At 41.1% G+C, this 17,285-nt stretch overlaps 2 protein-coding genes across 5 annotated transcripts in view; one reads left to right on the forward strand and one right to left on the reverse strand.

Moving 5' to 3' along the window:
• Positions 1-5,689, forward strand: part of SIVA1 (SIVA1 apoptosis inducing factor) — a 46,979-nt gene extending 41,290 nt beyond the window's left edge. For both annotated transcript variants that reach the window (XM_075282699.1, XM_075282700.1), the window contains exon 5: positions 5,613-5,689. The gene's annotated coding sequence lies outside the window, so the exon portion shown is untranslated. The remainder of the gene's footprint in view (positions 1-5,612) is intronic.
• The window catches only part of AKT1 (AKT serine/threonine kinase 1), a 114,710-nt gene that overhangs the window by 19,929 nt on the left and 77,496 nt on the right, over positions 1-17,285 (reverse strand). For all 3 annotated transcript variants that reach the window (XM_075282679.1, XM_075282677.1, XM_075282676.1), the window contains exons 4-9: positions 14,080-14,191; positions 9,012-9,159; positions 7,890-8,021; positions 4,011-4,076; positions 2,342-2,410; positions 1,489-1,614 (exon numbers count right to left, since the gene is read on the reverse strand). In XM_075282679.1, coding sequence (XP_075138780.1) covers positions 1,489-1,614; positions 2,342-2,410; positions 4,011-4,076; positions 7,890-8,021; positions 9,012-9,159; positions 14,080-14,191 — 653 coding nt within the window. The remainder of the gene's footprint in view (positions 1-1,488; positions 1,615-2,341; positions 2,411-4,010; positions 4,077-7,889; positions 8,022-9,011; positions 9,160-14,079; positions 14,192-17,285) is intronic.

Genomic DNA, 17,285 nt, shown 5'->3' on the forward strand with positions numbered 1-17,285 from the left:
ATTTGCTAAATCTACTGATTCATACAAGACTCAGTTCTATCACCCCCACCAATCAGCTCACTATAGAGGCAGTGGCACTCCAGAACTTTATACCCCTATATTGTCTGTGCATGGTGCTGGTCCCATCCTCCCACTATGCAATACATCCCCATTCACTTGAATTCAGGAGTTTCTATTTCTTCATGCTTAAGGGTCACAGACGTCAATATGCCACTCTTCTTAGAAGTAGTATTTCTATTTATTTCCCACTCTATGAATCTGCAGGAGATTCTACGTGTTGGGATTTCACAGTAGGTGTAGAGGTCCCAGAATTAGGATATACGCAGACATTTTTCTGACATTTACAACTATTACTAGGTCTATCAGTCTGAATAAACACTTCATCACCAGTGGTTCTACACATACTGAACGTACTGTATTATCACAGCCCTGGAGCATACAAAGTGCACGCCCTGGAAGTCAAGTTTTAGCTGCTATGGGACCCCTTCTCAGAAGCACAAAAGCAGTCCCAAGCCCTAATCCTCCTTGCAGGCAATAGTCCAATCATACTGATCTTGCAATTGGAACGTCCATGTTTAAAGCATGTATTACACATAAATAACTAAGGGACTAATGAAGCGGGTAGGAATTTCTGTTTTGGAAAAGGTCCACCAGTGGTATCTAGCGAGATCAAATATATCAGACTCTAGATACATACACTGGGGGTGTACATACAGCATCTTGCCTCAGGCAGCAAATTGCCGAGTACCACAGGGGGCAACACTTGGGAGAACTTGCGAACGGTTTTGACCAGACCAAACACGTCTGAAACAAAATTGCTATTATACTCTGGAGTCTCTTATAAGTAATGATGCCAATGTGACCGCTGAGGTCCAATCAGTGGTCTCTGACGTCCGGTAGATGCACCAAAGAGAATAGGGAGCTGCACTGGAGTCCAATGAAGGTTAGTAATATTGTTTGATGGGTTTGATCAATTATCCTGGGCGTCTGAAGAGACCTAAGAGTATAACAGCTTGTGAGTGGAAAACCCTAAAAATCTGGAGACATACTTACCTGTCACTGGTGCTCTGATGTCTGCCATCACAGCCCATTTGGTCACCTATCTTTTCTCAGAAGATCTGCTGAGGCCACTCACATGTCACTAGTCCCTCTCCAGCGACCAGTGAGGCTGCTGATTGGTTTCAATGGTCACATGGGGCACAGAGTTTCCAGGGACCGAGTCATGGTGTGCAACCAAATGGGCTTTGGCGGCAGACGGGCTTTGGGGTGCTGGGGACATGCGAGTGCAGCAGAAAAGCCAGTGTCAGCCTCACATACAAAGATAGGGATCCATAATAGAAATCAAACTGGGCATTCACTCAAGCACGTGCACTTTCCTACTCCAGAACAAATGCTGGTTAGCCCGAACAACTTATGTATTTGATAGAGGAAAACCTGTTTAACTTGGCCTATACACAGCACTCATTACTAGCATTCTCAAGAAAATACCTTTAAATCTCTGTAAACTACATTTTTCTCAGAGTGAAGATAGTCTAATGCGGAGACAATCTCTGCCCCATAAAACCGCGCTCTGTCTTCAGAAAATATACGTTCTCTCGATAGGTGGAAGAATAGCTGAAAATATAAGAAGCAAACAGTTACAGCTGAAGTGGGAATTTTCTTACCTCTATCTATTGCAGCTTTATTGGTAAAATGCCCCCCATGCTGACAAACATTAGTTATGTGACCCAATAGCAAACTCAATATGGATCCTCCTAGTGATCCATGCCAACACACCGATCCTTAAATCACTTGATTGTTCCCCTGAAGGATCACCAAATGCGAAGAATTATACAGTTACTATTGAAAATTATGGACTATCCATTTAAAGCCCGGATGTGCCGGGTCCTTCAGAGTAAGACATTCAATTTGTAATTGTTCTGTACTCTGTATTTTCCATGCTTAGAATCCTCATCCATTATCTCAGAATGCCTTAATAGAGGATTCTGAAAATTGGGTTTATAAACCAGACAAACCATATGCAGACCAATGATAATGAGGATGGACCAGCCTGATCTGAGGCTCTATGGTACATTCTAATCTGCCAGATCATGCAGGCTCGTAATAAGTTATAGAGGCAAGCCATTCCTGTCTGGCTGGGCTGTGTGCAGATAAACAATTCTACATGTATACTCAATAGATTCGTATGGTAGCAGCTGTGCTACAAAAAGTCTGTGCATAGTCTTTTGGGTCATCAAATTGAAGTTTCTTCCATTTCATCAGTATCCTCCAGGTTGAATTGCACTTAACTTATACAAACACTACAAAGCTACTTCACAAATGAACACTCCTCTATACTTACCTCTCCTCCGTTTGCATATTCCATAACAAAACATAAGCGATCATGAGTCTGAAAGGAATATTTTAATGCCTGTAAAAAGAAAAAAAAAAAAAAAAAACAACATTTTGTAACACAGATAAATATATGTATATATATAAAGCAATCAAAATTTACTGCGACTTCATGCAACTTTGTTATGTATTACAGACATGCTTTCATTTTTCTCACTTCAATTTCAACAGGAAACTCTGTGACAAATCCTACTATGGTTACACCATTATTTCCTACGAGAGAAAGTCAACCTCTTAATGCCCTTTCTTCTTACAATATTGCAGACCAACCTCGAAAAAAAAATGCTAAAGATTTTGTTATCCTTATTGATGGAGGAACAGTACAGACTTAAAATGATGTACCAGCAATGGGGGTCCTCTTGAGCGACACATGCCAAATACTAGACATTTGAACCAAATATTTCATAAGTCATTCATATAATTTTAGGGAATCCTAAAACATGTTTTTATGTATTATTGTTATTATTCTAATTATTATTATTGCCCACAGTTAGCTAAAATCATTGGGGAAAAATTTACCATTTCAATTTTATGGTGTAAATGGGTATAGATGTGGCACATGTCAGACATGGCATGTCAGCCTTGCAGTACCCATGGCATGGGTTGAGAGCTCAGGATCTAGAAATTTTGTGTACCATGACCAATGCAATATCACCCAGCAGAAATGTTATCAGGGATGGGTTACTAGACAGACTGTATTGGGGAATATGGTTTACATCAAGTTGACCATGTTCTCCAGTCTGTAGGAGGCATCTATAAAACTGGAAGTGCTAAGCAGAATAATATATAGTTTTGTGGAATAGGTTTCTATATAAACATTAACTCATTGATTTATCTACCTGCTTACTTTTGGTATAGGAATCCAAGGGATGCTATGACTGCTAATCCTTTAGTGCACTTAGAGTAGTAATCTTCTGGATGGGCAGCATGTAGTCTATTTCTCCTACCCTAGCCCTATGCTTTGTGTATTGTAGGTAAGTCAGTGCGGTCTACATGACAGATCAGATTTATTTGTACTGCAGATCATAGCTAGATTATATGTCATGTTTGTAACTATATTCCATCTTATGTGAAGCTCAAAAATGGAACAGGACCTGTAATCTGATACAATGGGGTATATAATCTAATATGCACCAGAATTCTGGCATAATTTACGCCAAAAAACTGTCATACATACTTTACACCTTACTTTCTAGGTGTTGTAGACGCTTTCTAACAGTTTGTTCACCTCATATGACACGTGGGTGTGGCATGTTGGAAAGGGTGCATGGATAAATAAGCAAAACTGTGTGCCAGACACTGCGCAACGATTTTTTTCAAATACTAAATTCAGATTAGATTGACCTGGGACAGCAACTTCCTAGCGGATCTCTGAAGTGGATAGATTAAGCCTTGAATAAGGGCTCGTTCACATCTGCGCCGGTCTCCGTTCATGCAGGTTTCCGTTTCCTGAACAAAACAGGGCAGGAGACGGAAACCTGCATGCCGAAGACGGAAAGCTCTATGGGGGACTCCAGGTGCTAGTGTGAACCTAGAGTAACTTGAAAATAAAATAAAGCAATGCCCCCGCCATTAGGTGACCCTTGTGCAGGTTATCTTGCTCAGTAATAGTAACTTACAGTAAGGAAAGGATGTCTAGAATTCTGTAAGACACGGTTTTCAGTCAGTGTATGTGCTACTTCATCCTGAAAAAGAAAAAAAGAAGTTTAAGAAAACATTTTTCAGTGATTCTTATACCACTGCAGCCCTTTCACATATCTTTAGATGCCAAGTGCCATACTTAGGTAGATGGATTTTTTTTTTTTAAATGTAGATTATGAGCCCCACACATAGAGCTCACAATGTACATTTTTCCCTATCAGTATGTCTTTTTTTTGGAATATGGGATGGAAATCCATGCAAACACGGGGAGAACATACAAACTCCTTGCAGATGGTTTTTTGCCCTTGGCGGGATTTGAACACCAGGACTCCAGCGCTGCAGGGCTGCAGTGCTAACCACTGAGCCACCGTGTGGCCCCAGGTAGATGGATTTTCTGGTATTGTAGATCACCCCATTCAAGTAATTTGAGATAAGCTGCAATACTATCGGCCACGAGAGTGGCATGGTGTACAAATCGGGGGTCTCATTCTTAGGATCAGTTAAGATCACTGTGGTTGGTCACCCAAAAATCATAGGTTAATAGCATAATTCTTAAAGGGGATTGTCTAGTTTATGCAACCCCTTCAGAAATAGCCCCCCCCTTCACCTTTAAACCACCATTTTGAAAGCTACTACTTCTCTATAGATGACACAGCACAGTCTTATTACACAGATGGGCCATTTGATGGGCAACATTTCATCCCTCAGCAATACATCTTGCCCACAAACAGTCCAGGTTTTCCCTTCTATTACAGCTGATCACTGATCGCCATGGGACGATATTATTATTAATAAAAATTATTATTAAAAAAAAAAAAAGTTTTCACAAAGTCACAAAAATCTTGGCAAACCTTAAAGAGGTCCTTTCATGTCCTCTGGCACCCACGTCTTTATATACCGCTGGAAAGCTAACAGTATGGCGAGTTCAGTGCACTGTCAACTTTAAAGATACAGGAGATATTGGTGCGGGTAGTTTCAACACCAATATCCCTTCATCATTAGAAGGACGGGCCTTAACGCTCAGTGTCATTGCTAGGCGGTAAGGGATGCTGCTTCTAACAGTTCAATGCTATGGAAGTGTGTGTGTGTGTGTGGGGGGGGGGGGGTTGGCATCTTTACTTCCCAGCGATTATGCTGAGCTTTAAGGCCCGCCATTCAGACAGTGGAAAGATATCAGCACCGAAACTAAGGGCACGGATATCTCGTGCACTCAGGGTGCAGTGAATTTAGTGCACTGTCAGCTTTCTAGCAGTATTTAATACCACGGATGCCAGAGGACATAAAAGTTCCTCTTAAATCTTTTTTTTACTATATTTGATGACAGTTGGACAGCCCTGGTTCTGTTTCTGTATGAAAGCTCGTAAGTTTTTTTTAAATTCTGGACGATTCCTTTAAATTTCAAATGTCACACTCTTAACCCACACTAGAGTATGTGTTACCACCGTGCCAAGCTTCCAAGTGCTACTTCACTGCACAATACAGTGGAATTTGAGTCATGCAAATTTTATAGCTTAGTATATCTTTATAGATGCAAAAATCATGTCTAAAAGTATACCTGTTGTTTCATATCTTCTTTTCAGGATAAGATACAGTGTGTACATGAGGAGCAATACTAGATATACAGTTTTTAGCATGTTTCTTCTCCATGATGTATCTGGAAATTGCATTCGTATCTGACCTGGTGAAGACTAGCTGCCATACACTGCACACAGTAAGTAAAATAATGGTGGAAAATAAGTATTTGATCAATAAAAAAGTTCATCTCAATACTTTGTTATATATCCTTTTCTGTAAGTCTTCACAAGGTTGGCACACACTATTGCTGGTATGTTGGCCCATTCCTCCATGCAGATCTCCTCTAGCAGTGATGTTTTGGGGCTGTCACAGACTTTCAACTCCCTCCAAAGGTTTTCTATAGGGTTGAGATCTGGAGACTGGCTAGGCCACTGCAGGACCTTGAAATTCTTCTTACAAAGCCACTCCTTCGTTGCCCTGGCAGTGTGCTTGGGATCATTGTCATGCTGAAAGACTCAGCCATGTTTCATCTTCAATGCCCTTGCTGATGGAAGGAGGTTTGCACTCAAAATCTCACGATACATGGCCCCATTCATTCTTTCATGTACCCGGATCAGTCATCCTCGTCCCATTGCAGAGAAACAGCCCCAAAGTATGAGGTTGCCACCCCCATGCTTTACAGTAGATATGGTGTACTTTGGAAGAGAAAGAATGCTGAGTTGCATCCAAACATGAAAAGTTGTGTTTCTACCAAACAGTTCTAGTTCGGTTTCATCTGACCATAGGACATTCTCCCAATACTCTTCTGGATCATCCAAATGCTCTCTAGCAAACTTCAGACGGGCCCGGATATGTACTGGCTTAAGCAGTGGGACACGTCTGGCACTGCAGGATCTGAGTCCCTGGCGGCGTAGTGTGTTACTGATGGTAGGCTTTGTTATGTTGGTCCCAGCTCTCTGCAGTTCATTCACTAGGTCCCCCCGCGTGGTTCTGGGATTTTTGCTCACCGTTCTGGTGATCATTTTGACCCCACGGGGTGAGATTTTGCGTGGAGCCCCAGATCGAGGGAGATTATCAGTGGTCTTGTATGTCTTCCATTTTCTAATTATTGCTCCCGCAGTTGATGTCTTCACATCAAGCTGCTTGCCTATTGCAGATTCAGTCTTCCCAGCCTGGTGCACGGCTACAATTTTGTTTCTGGTGTCGTTCGACAGCTCTTTGGTCCTCACCATAGCAGAGTTTGGATTGTGACTGTTTGAGGTTGTGGACAGGTGTATTTTATATTGATGACAAGTTCCAACAGGAGCCATTACTACAGGTAATGAGCGGAGGACAGAGGAGCCTCTTAAAGAAGAAGTTACAGGACTGTGAGAGCCAGAAATCTTGATTGTTTGTAGGTGACCAAATACTTATTTTCCATCAGAATTTTCAAATAAATTCTTTCCAAATCAGACAATGTGATTTTCTGGATTTGTTTTCTCACTTTGTCTCTGATAGTTGAGGTCTACCTATGATGTCAATTACAGGCCGACCTCATCTTTTTAAGTGGGAGAACTTGTACAATTGGTGGCTGACTAAATACTTTTTTTCTCCCACTGTAAATAAAGTGTTTTGGTCATGAGAAAGCTCTAGGGTCACACTAAAAGTCTTCTTGTCTTACATATCCCTCTCCTCTCTCAATAGACCTCTATAGAAAGGTGTCATCTGAGTCATGTGACCAGCAGCCCATCTCTAGATGGATAAAGCAGTGATTTTCGGTGAAAGACAGTGGGAGGTGGAAGCAGGGAATATTATATTATATTTCTCTCTCATAAGACACATTGCAAAGTTTCTTACAACTGTCTGTACTATTCATTTATGCAAAGCATGTTGAACATACAGTGTCCATATAAATCCCTATTTAGATGCATTAACAAAAGGAAAGCAGACAAAAAAATAGGGTGCTTATAGGGTTCTTAAAACAAGTAGAATACATGTAACTGAGGAAGGTTTACCTTGTTTTGCTGTGCTGAAACAGCCCAACACTATTGTATCGCAATAATCAAATACTGACTACTTACGTGTTCCCAAGTATAAGGTGCCAGACTGCTCCTAGAGTCTGAATCAGATCATGGACATTGGATCTCCTATTGGACATATACCAGGCGTCCAAATTTGAATCAAGAAAGTTAGAATCCTGAGACTGAAAGATTCTGCCATTCCTAATCAGATTTGGACTGGACTGTGTGGTTTGCGCCTGGGGTACATCCAATAGCACATCTTTTTTCCGTCATGGCTTAAAATCCCCATTTGTAGTGGCCTTAGGGGGTTAATATGTTATCATCAAAATCCACTGGACTCACCTTTGCGACAATTACTTCTTTTTTTAAAATTTTCATAGCATAATATCTTCCTGTTGCTTTTTCTTTGACTAAAATGACTTTTCCAAAGGTACCTTTCCCCAGTAGCTTCAGATATTCAAATTCATTCATTGTCTGTGGATATCAAAAACAAAATACAATGAGATCCCTCGAGTTCGGATTTCTGTACTAAGCCGCAAACAAAATTTATTCACCACTTAGGATTAGCCAGTTCAAAGAGTTTAAAAATAAGTATTAAATACAAGTATCTCCCCTCCCCCACCATTTTAAAGGAGGTCCCTGGAATATAAAAAAATAAGGCTGTAATAATAACCAACTAGATGTATTCACATTTTTTTTTTCTTAAATGTAGATTGTGAGCCCCATACAGGGATCACAATGTACATTTTTTCCCCTATCAGTATGTCTTTGTAGAATGGGAGGAAATCCACACAAACACGGGGAGAACATACAAACTCCTTGCAAATGTTGTTCCTGGTGGGATTCGAACCCAGGACTCCTGCTCTGCAAGGCTGCAGTGCTAACCACTGAGCAACCATGTTGCCCCACGTGTTCACATTTTTTGACCAATTTGATACTTTGTAATTTGACTCAATTTTTTTCATCTATGGGGTAGCTCCAGCATTCCCCTCCCACAATCACAGGCTGTGTCTGGTACTGGTGCTCAGTCCCAATCACCGTGTTGAAATAAAATCATGGACACAGTCTATGGACAGAGACGTCACATTCTTCGGAGGAAGAAAACAAAACATTTTTTAAGGTCAAAAAGTTAAAAATGAAAGTCAGAACATGACAGTTATATTTGGTAAACTTCACCATGTGGGTGTAAAGAAGCATCAAAATGAAGACTGTGCTATTATATACCTGTTAACCTGTCTGACAAGCCCAAACTGTGAGCTGCTGCAGACAGTGATGGCATCAACACGCCTTGTAATTGCTGCTTTGTCTGAAGGACAGAAAGTGCAGCTCACTAGAGAGACTCGGTAAAGCATGCATATACTGGTTATATCAAGTATATTATATAGGTCAGTTCCACACAAGCTCTCATCTGTACATCTAGCACTGAACAACATTATATGACCACATAGGATGGGGCTAACTTACTACTTTGTGTTTTGGTTTTGAAAAAGAGACTTCCATTTCCTCTGCACCGGAATTATCACTCGGGGAGCCAGACCTAAAATCCATCATCTCCTCCTCCTGTTTCTTAAGGCTGTCGGCTACTGCCTGGATGGCTTTTATCCATTCTTCTCTGAAAAAGGACAAAAGAAAAAAAAAACAAGGGAAAAAAAAATAAAATCAAGAACCAAATTTGGGGATGTTGTGATAGCTGGCTAGCTACAAACTAAAGCTTATGGTAAAATCAGCATCTGTTGGACAATATCTATATTCTCTATACGCTGACAACTCTTTAGTCACAGCTGCCCTAAGTTCACAGGGGACTCTTGTAGAGTCACAGGGAGCCCTTGTAGATTTTCAGACATTTATGGTATATGCTGTGGATAAGGTACCAGACGGGTTATCAGGACTTGGTATGGGCAGGATCCCAAGAGTCCACTCTTGATATTCCACCGATCAGCTGTTTGAAGGAGCCGTGGACCTCTTTAGACAAAACAATACAATAAAAAACTGCTACTCTGTGTCTCTAGAGCACAGATTTCCTTTTATATAGAAAATTTACCAAAATTGTACAAGTGTACAGTGAAGTAGCTACCCACAGCAACCAACACATTTTTCAAAGGTTTCACGTAATCTTAAAAAAAAATAAAAATCTGATGAGTTGTTATGGGAAACTTTTTTTTTTTTTTTTACCTAGAATTGTTTTTTGTTCCATCTCCCGAAATTTGCAAAAAAAAAAAATAGCAAAAAACCCTAGCAGTAAACTAGAAGAGCATCAGAGTCGAAAACTATAAAATAAGACATTTCTGGGCCAAAAAATGGTCAACATGTGAAACACCACGGCATTCGAAAAATTTTAATTTGCATTGACAGATCCGGATGTACTACATCAGTCTGCTCCATTTGACATGGTCTACACAAGATTAATTTTGATATTTTTATGATGCTTATTTTCGACATCCAAAAAAGTTTTATTTTTAGATTAACAGCTGGGCATGCTGCATCCACCAGGGGCATCTACTTATTTTAGCTCCACAATTCTAAAGATTAGAACATTGTCGAGGCAATTTCACAGCAATGGACTCTTCATACATTCACTTTGGACTGCATATAGAATTACCATATCCCAGCATCTGTGTAGAGGAGTGGCAGCAAACAAACCCATTCCATTCAAGGTTAAGGTACTTGAAAGTGCCTTCACCACAAGGCTTGGGCCATGTCCTCTTGCACTTACCTGTACCTGCCATCTCCAACTTGTGGCGCTCCAGTTATTGTTTTAACAACCATAGTTGGACAGTTCAGGCAAATACTCATCGTAATGACATGTAGGGAGTTAAAGGAAAGAACTAGAGAGCAACCAGCTAAAGATCACTGATGAAGGCCATCATGCACCATAGATCACTACAAGCACCAATAAATCGCTTTCATCACCTCCAGTTCTTTGCATCTTTCAAGAGGTAGTGCTTTTATTCCAGCACAGGTGGAACTTTTCCTCTTGTTCCCACCATTCCTGAGCAATCATTACTATTAGATCCATCACGCAACATGCTAATTAGGCTCTTTACTGTCATGTGAGAGGACCCCGACTCTGCTCCCGTTCAGAACCTCCCACCTGACACCAGAGAGCCTAATAAGCATATTGGATGCTGAAACTAGGGTCTTTAGGGCTAGTTCACACGTAAAAACCTCCTGGCTTATTTTGGTCCTGAAAAAAAACGCTTCCTAATTAGGAAGCTTTTTTTTTTTTACCTTGCCAAGCTTTTTTTGGAGCTTTTTTTTTTTAAAAACCGCTTCCAAAAAAAGCCAGGCTGTTTTCCCCTCCCATAAAGTGAATGGGCTGAAAAAACCGCTAGCGGTTTTTTCCGAGCGTTTTTTGCCTCCCATTCACTTCTATTGCTTTCTTCAGGCGGAAAACGCCTGAAGAAAGGTCATGTCGCTTCTTTTTTCTGCTAGCTGAAAAAAAGCTAGCAGAAAAAAAAGCTAGCGAAAAAAAAAGCTAGCGGAAAAAAAAAGCTAGCGGAAAAAAAAAAGCTAGCTGTTCACATAGGTCTCCATTGTAGTCAGTTCACACGTGAACTGCCTGTGCGGGTTTTGACAACGAGAGAGACGCGGTGAGCCGCATCTCTCTCTTGTCAAAACCCGCCTGCCGCGACCATCGCGGTCGCGGCTTTCCCCTCCGCTGTCGGCTCAAATGAATGAGTCGACATAGGAGGGAGCTGCCGGGGGCGGAAGCTGCGCGGCTTCCGCCTGAAGAGAGGGCATGTAGTTTCTTTTCTCCGCTAGCGGCAGCCTGCCGCTAGCGGGAAAAAAAAAAGCCCGGTGGTCTACATAGACCACCACTGTAAAGGGGCGGATTTTGAAGCGAAATCCGCTGTCAAAAAACTCCCCTTTGCCCACGTGTGAACTAGAACTAGTAGTTTTTGTTGCAGACTTTGGGGCATCACATTTGTTTGTTTGTTTTTGTTAATTTAAAGCTAGAGGCCAAATATGGCTTCAAAAGAAATGAGGAACATAAAGCACTTATACATCTCATTCTTCTCTGCTAAATCCAATCCTGGTTTTGGCTCAAAAAATGCAGCAAAAGCTACAAAAGAAAAAAAAAAAAACACGAAGCTTTTCCACAACATGTGGCTGCAGCTTTGAATGTGAAATCCAATGAATGTAATCTTCAAATATATCACACAGACATGAGAAAATCATACTGGTGGTCTTCAATCTTTGACCACCACTCATTTTCCAGCCTGGGCTTTACTATTATGATCTACCATACCAATCCTTAAAAGTCCACTTTAAAGGCCAAATTAGCAATTCGTAAAGCACATCAGGCGCGTCTATTTCTCCTCCAGGCCTAACTTTTGGCCATCACAATGCATAAAAATCTCAGCCAAGGAGAAAACAAGCTATGAAAAGAGAAAACAAGCTATGAGATCTAGTAAATCTTGTTTAGACTCCACTATACTTGTCTAGACAAAGTGACAAGCAGAAATGGCTGGATATTAAATGTGGTTTCCAACATGAAAAGGTCGCTTCTTCTGCACCAGCCATTCATTTGCTCCCGCTGCTCCATGATTAGCCGGCATTATTCTGCTTAATTTACACAGGCAGCGAAACTTCAGAGCCAAAGCAACACACTCCCAAACTGGTCTTCAAAAGGACTAACATGAGATCACAGTTTTGTTGGTCTGGACTCCACCCCCTTTCACTACCTTCATCTTCAATGTATTTATCGCGCTGAGCTAAGAGTTCATGCACTGTCCACAAGCTCAACTTCTTGGCTTAAATAAGGACCTCCAATCCTAAATCTGCAACTATAAAAGAGTGGCCAATATTTATCCCATACAATAAGATGTAAAAAGTCACTGCCAGACACTTTTGGTGCTGGCTTATCTCTCCAAAGATTAAAGGATCAGGAAGACTAAGTAAAACATGCCCAATTCATCTGTCCTTCAACATCTGTAGTTTTGGGGAGATCCCAAATACATTAGTCAGCTGATTCTGCCAAAATGGTCAGGTTTGGGGACATATATCTAATGTGTATGGCTGGCTATAAAATCCTAGTGCGAGACAAAGGAAGAACCCTTTAACTTCAAAACTATATGGAAAAAAAAAAAAAAAGAAGACATTAATTGGGTTAAATGGACAGGCCAACCTTATTCTGTTTGTTTGGTCAGGACTTTCACATGCTGGTTTATGGACAAGAACCTGTAGTGATCAGCTAATAGCTAGCTCAGCTTTCTTACAAAAAGTGGCTGTCTGGTTTACACTTTTTACGACACTTGACCAAAAATCTAGCAGATGTTTAACGGGTTATGGTCTCTAGATTTTAAGGACACGTTGATCCAGGGTTTTTATACTGACTGCCAGATTTGGAGTCGGAAAGGAATTTTTTCCCCTGAAATAGGGCAATTGGCACGAGCCTCATAGGGTTTTTTGCCTTCCCCTGGATCAACACTGTAAGGATTGTAGGGTTATAGGTTGGACTTGATGGACTAATGTCTTTATCCAACCTCATCTACTATGTAACTATGTAACTATGTTAACCTTTTCAATAACCTAGACCATCAGCTAAGCTTCCAGGTGCATACGGAGTGCAGTTATAGGGGTGAGACCATGACCGGAAGAGTAGGGGGCCTGTACCAAGTAAAAGGTGTCAGGAGGCCCACAGCATCAGGACCATAGGTGGGGACAGACTAATAACCCAACCACTCTCTGCTTCTGTTACTGAATTGTACTTGCAATCCATCACACCCTATAGATAGGTCTAGTGTATACGACAGGGGATATTACCAGCGTATGCAACAGACATGTGCCAAACAGTACATCTCACCCTGGGTTGAATGAGAAAGCAGGCAGGCATATATATATATATATGGTTTTTTTTAAGCTAGTCATATAAGTCACTTATTCATTTCTCTTTTTAATGTTCTCCTTTTAAAAAAAAAAAAAAAAAAAGTCCACATAAAGCAACACGGCACTAGGAAAGAAGGTGGCTGTGCAGCACAATTCACCAAAGCACAGAATTTTTTTTCCTGAGGTTACATGAATAGAAAAGAGATTTAAAAAAGTGTGTAGGGGGCATAATTTTTTTTTTTTTTTTGAAAACGGTCCAAAAGGTTTCACCAGGGTCCATAGGACTCTAGTGTCGCCACTGAAGCAGCATTACAATTTTTACAATACCAGATAATCAGGGTCAGTGGTATTAAACACTAAAACAACCCTAGGGAATATAAGTATATCATTCTGAATAGGGTATTTTATGATTATATATATATATATATATATATATATATATATATATATATATATATATATAAATTGAAATAAATCTAGTCCGTGAACTGGACTGAAGTAAAAGTCTCTATACATGTGGACAATGCACTCCATCTCACAGTGCCATATCATGGTTTGCTTTATTGCTGTATATGCTATATATACCCAGGCTTTGAGGGCTCTATATAGTGACAGTCTCCCTTTAAGAAACAGCCTAAGCAGCACTAAATATGCAAGGCCATGTTTCTGGCATCTTGTGCTAAACATGACTCAAAAAATATACCTCTCCTCAGGAGAATCCACGTGAAACGTCCTCTCTATAACTGTGGTCCACTGGAGGCATCGGATGATGAATGTGTTTGGTTTTGGTCGTTCTGTCTTCATCAGTTGACATTCTATCACATGAGAGAAGAGGGAAAGTTAAAAAAAAAAAATGGTTCCTGAGCTTCTTCAAGCAATCATTTGTCTTGATTATACCTGGCAAATACACAGGAGTAATCGGCTGCAAAATCGCACCCTTGAAAGACAAGCCATTTATTGTGAGAAACTTCGCCTTTTGGGAACTAAAAGCTTATAGAAAAAGTATACATTATAGAATAAACCTGAAGCTAACATATTTACTTCATTTAATCATGAATAATGCATAGATACTACTGCCCACTTATACAAACCCCACTACTTCTTGCAGGACATCCCAATACTGCCTGATCATTTGGAAAATCCTGATAAATTTGGGACATTTGGTAAGCATGCCAATAGGTGTGGCCTCGGTCATAGCTCTGTTCTTTCATGACAAAGGATCAAAAGGGAATCTAGACCCCCACTAATCACATATTAAGGTCATCAATGTATATCACTTTATATTCATATTGGGAGAAAACATGCTTTCAGGATCAGCCTGCATATGGCTGGTTTGTAGACTTTAACCATGAAAGCACATTAGTGAGCAAAAACACTGTAGAAATTTTTTAATTTTTTTAAATTTATGCATTTCAATTTTAGATGCATTGGAATAACAAAAATACCCTTTAAGATATATTTTGACTTTGCTTTTACATCGTAGTTCCCTGCCACATGGAGGTAACAAGGAGATGAAGTTAGGCTTTCCTTTACCCAGTGCAAAGATTCAGAGCTCAGTTGGCTAATTGAGCACCAATTCATGAAGTTTATCGGTGCTCATTTAAAGGACCTGCTAGACACAAACTTGTATGGGTGTAAGCTATGGTTAATGTAACAGGGTATCTCCATACAGTCTGCATTATTCTTGCCAGTACATCACCTTTACACAAGGAGATGAGTTACCAATAATGACTTTTCTTTTTTATGCCATCAAACAAGTGGTTGCTGATCGCTTGCTTAGGCCTGGTTCACATCTGCATTTGGCCATTCTGTTTCATACCCGCATGAAATATACAGCGATAAGTCCTAAAAGCAGCACTTTTCTCTCCACATTTTTTGTCCAGCAACCGAGCGAAAACCACAAGAATCCCAATATAGTCAATGGCGTCCGCGTTTTTCCTTAGGTAACTGCTTTTTCTATACGGTTTAGGTTTCCTTTTGGGGGTTCCCCAAGCGGACTCCCCGAATGCAGATACGAACCTGGCCTTAACATTTGCTTCTGATCAGTGTTCATGTAAAAGGCCATAAGGCAAGCGACTTGTTGGTAGAGCCATCTTCTAACATAGCACTCAGGGCAGGTGCAATTTCAGCCCCCTCCCCAAATCACACCACTGCTACACTAGATCACTTTTAATACATCTCGCATATCTCAGCCCTATCCCATCATTTCCCTTCACTAGTGCATTTACTGATAAAATACTAAATATATTTCAGATTATTTCAAATTAAGGAGGTTAAAAAGTCACAACAATAGGGAGAGAATATCTCTCATCTCGCCTAAACAGCTAAACAGTCACAAAAATATGCAAATTGTTTATTAATGGGCACTAGCGTTGGTAATTAATCAGCCCAGGCGTCTGCAGGGGGTACCTTGCTTTGTCACAAAATGCATACTGTTATCATATTAAATAATTTTATCGTCCCCTGTGATCATCATTTTGCTAAACTGAGAGCTTTATGGTGTGCGAACACTAAAAACAAACCAAGTTTAATTAACTTGCTGGGAAAGCGTCATTAATTACAAGTCAAGTTAATTAAAACAAACCAGGCTAGCAGATTAGAGGGAAATAAACTACTTTTTATTTAGCCCAATATACTCTATTTATAAAACTGGACAACATTTCGTTTATATAGGTTAGAGCAGGGGTGCTCACACTTTTTCAGCGTGTGAGCTACTATGTTAGCTGACCAAGACAAAAGATCTACTAGGGCGGGGGTGGGGTGTGCCTGTGGGTGGGGCGGGGGCGGGTCTGTGGGCGAGACCAGGCGGGATTGTGAGCGGTCCGGGCAGGTCTGTGGGCGGGGCTGAGAATGTGGACAGGGGCGGGCGTATCGTGAATGCAGGAGACAGCGGCGTTCTGTGGCTGCCCAGGGATCCCCGCTGTCTGCTTGTTCACAGTGCAGCCTGAGAGTTATCTCTGGACACTGGCAGGCTGGGGCTGCGGCAGCTCCGCCTGCCAGTGTCCGGAGATGACTCTGAGCCTGCACTGTGAACATGCAGACAGCGGGGATCCCTGCATCCCGCGATCGACCCATACGTCCTTTGCGATCTACCAGTAGATCGCGATCGACATATTGGGAACCCCTGGGTTAGAATAAAGGGCCACTAAACTTCTACTGCAATGTGGCTTATCTCGACAATAGAAGTAAGGGAGCATTCACACGTCACAGTCATATGATTTTTATCACAGTTTTAAGAAACACATGGTAAAAGCCACAGAAAGAGCGGCAACATAACTTCAATTTGTGAATACAACCTAACTGTGGGCAATGACAATAATTTAAAGGGGCTGTTCAGCTTCTTTTCCATCCCTAACGAAGTTGTCCAGGATCATAAAATTTCAATTGCAGGGAGCAGGGGTGGGCCAAGAAAAAAAAAAAAAAAAAAATTCATGCTGACCTGCATCCTTCCCTTCTTTTCTTCGTTGAGCCAACCTTCACTGTAGCAGCCCTATTCATGTGACAATAGTTTCCTATAGCAGTGGTGCTCAATCCACAATATACATACCCCCTGGGGGTACGCCCTGCTATCTCCAGGGGTTCACACCACAAAGAGTATAGTTTGTGGGTTACAAATCTGAAATTTTGGATGTTTTCCACTCACAAACTACTAATATACTCTGGGGTCTCTTCACACCCTCAGAGTAGAATTATATCAGAGGCCCAGGAGAGGTGAGTAAACATAGCAAACAGTGTTACGTACCCAGGGCTCTAACACAGAGTCCGCATCCTGTTTTGGTCTCTTCTGGTCTCCATCATGACACCACGTGACCAACAGGGACCGCTTAGGCCTGTGACTGGGCCTCAGCGATCACAAGGGGTAATAAAGCTACACCTAAATTGTCCCTGAGGTCACCCAGGATGCCGGAA

This window comes from Leptodactylus fuscus, chromosome 7 (assembly GCF_031893055.1).
Source record: "Leptodactylus fuscus isolate aLepFus1 chromosome 7, aLepFus1.hap2, whole genome shotgun sequence".
NCBI classification, from domain to species: Eukaryota; Metazoa; Chordata; class Amphibia; order Anura; family Leptodactylidae; genus Leptodactylus; species Leptodactylus fuscus.